Source organism: Eimeria necatrix, genomic scaffold (genome assembly GCF_000499385.1).
Source record: "Eimeria necatrix Houghton genomic scaffold, Enh_scaff958, whole genome shotgun sequence".
Taxonomy (NCBI): Eukaryota; Apicomplexa; class Conoidasida; order Eucoccidiorida; family Eimeriidae; genus Eimeria; species Eimeria necatrix.
In genome coordinates, this window is record NW_013654753.1 from 12,501 (window position 1) to 14,417 (window position 1,917).

The 1,917-nt window shown below is 63.6% G+C and overlaps 1 protein-coding gene across 1 annotated transcript in view; it reads right to left on the bottom strand.

Annotated features, from left to right (window-relative positions):
• The window catches only part of ENH_00084250 (hypothetical protein, conserved), a gene marked incomplete at both ends in the record, with an annotated part of 13,326 nt that extends 12,238 nt beyond the window's left edge, over positions 1-1,088 (bottom strand). Inside the window, 2 exons of the mRNA XM_013583503.1 lie at positions 175-819; positions 966-1,088. Of these exons, the coding sequence (XP_013438957.1) occupies positions 175-819; positions 966-1,088 (768 nt within the window). The remainder of the gene's footprint in view (positions 1-174; positions 820-965) is intronic.
• Between the last annotated feature and the right edge of the window lie 829 nt (positions 1,089-1,917).

A 1,917-nucleotide genomic window follows, 5' to 3' on the forward strand; every position in this document is an offset into this window, starting at 1 on the left:
TCTTCGCGTTGCTGGAGCTGTTGAGTCCGCGGGGCGGCGCAGCTAGCTGTGTGTGGCTAGCTGTCCCTGGGGACTGGGCCTTTGGAGCAAAGCGGCTCAGCTAGCTAACTAGCTAGCTAGCTAGCTAGTTAGCTAGCTGGCTAGCTAGCTAGCTAGCTAGCTGGCTGCGCTCACCTTTGGGGCAGAAGAGGGGCTCCGAGGAGCCTGCGGGGCAGTAGTGGCCTGCGCGAAGGAGACAGCAAGGAGACACTCGCTCTGCCGCTGCTGCTGCCGCTGCTGCTGCCGCTGCTGCTGCTGCTGCTGCTGCTGCTGCTGCTGCTGCTGCTGCAGGGGCCCACCGGCTGGACAGAGGCCGCCGGCGCTGGCGGAGGGGCAGAGGGGGGGGCCCCCCGAGGCCCCGGGGGCCCCGGGGGCCCCGGGGGCCCCCGAGGGACTGTCGGAGACAGCCTTATTTCCGCAATAACTGCCAGCAGCACAAGTCCCCTGCGGCTGCTGCAGCTGTCCCCTTCCGCAGTAGAGGCCGGGGGGACAGGGCCTGGCGAAGCGGGAGGCCCTGGGGCAGAAGGCCCCCAGGGGACAGGGGGCCCCCCCCTCCGTGGGGGCCCCCGGGGCCCCCTCCGAGGCCCCCAGGGCCTCCTCCAGAGTTGCTGCTGCTGAGGGGGCCCCCGAAGTGGACCCGGATATGCAGTAGAAGCCCCCCTCGCAGGCCTCCGGCTCTGCAGTCCCCGCGGCCTCGCAGAAGTGGCCTGCAGCAGCAGCAGCAGCAGCAGCAGCAGCAGTAAATCCGCGCAGCTCCAGCAGCAGCAGAAGCAGCAACAACTGCAGCAGCAGCAGCAGCAAACCCCGCCGCAGCAGAAGCAGCAACCACTGCAGCAGCAACAAAACAGCCGCAGCAGCAGCAACAGCAGCAGCAGCAGCAACAGCAGCAGCAGCAGCAGCAGCAGCAGCAGCAGCAGCAGCAAGACCTGCGGGGCAGGGGAGACAGGCGTCCTGGCTTGTGGCGCCTTGGAAGGGACTGTAGGAGCCTGGGGGACAAAGTTGCTGCTGCTGCTGCTGCGGGCAAAAGGCCCCGGGGGGACAGGGGACATACTGGCCGTTGCTGCAGCTGCTGCCGCTGCTGCAGCTGCTGCAGCGGGAGGCCCCAGCAGCAAACGAAGAAGAGCCAAGGGGACACTCCTGGGGCCCCGCGGAGCCTTGGGGACAGTAGAAGCCGAGGGGACAGAGGGCAGTGTGGGGCCCCACACTTCCCTCGGGACAGTAAAAGCCAGCAGCACAAGGGCCTGCTGCAGCAGCAAGTTTGCTGCTGCTGCAGTAGCTGCCCCCCGGGCAGGGCCTGCACTGCACGGGGGCCCCCAGCCCCGCTGCAGTACCCAAAGTGCCCCGCGGGCAGCCCGAGGGCCCCGGGGCCCCCGCCCCACACACCAGCCCCAGGGGACACTTTGCTGCTGCAGCAATTGCTGCTGTCCCCGCCCCACACTCGAGGCCCCCGGGGCACTCCAAGTCGGGGGCGGCGAGGCCCGAGGCTGTGCACAGCTGGCCTGCAGTGAAGGGACAGTTTGAAAGGAGACAGTTTGAAAGGAGACAGTTTGAAAGGAGACAGTTGGAAAAGGAGACAGTTGGAAAAGAGACATTTTGGAAAGGAGACAGTTGGAAAAGGAGACAGTTGGAAAAGAGACAGTTTGGAAAGGAGACAGTTGGAAAAGGAGACAGTTTGGAAAGGAAACAGTTCGAAGGAGAGAGTTTGAAAGGAGACAGTTTGAAGGAGACAGTTTGAAAAGAGACAGTTGGAAAAGGAGACAGTTTAAAGGAGGCAGTTTGAAGGAGACAGTTGGGAAAGAGACAGTTGGAAAAGAGACAGTTTGAAAAGGAGACAGTTTGAAAAGGAGACAGTTGGAAAAGATGGAGTTTGAGAAGATG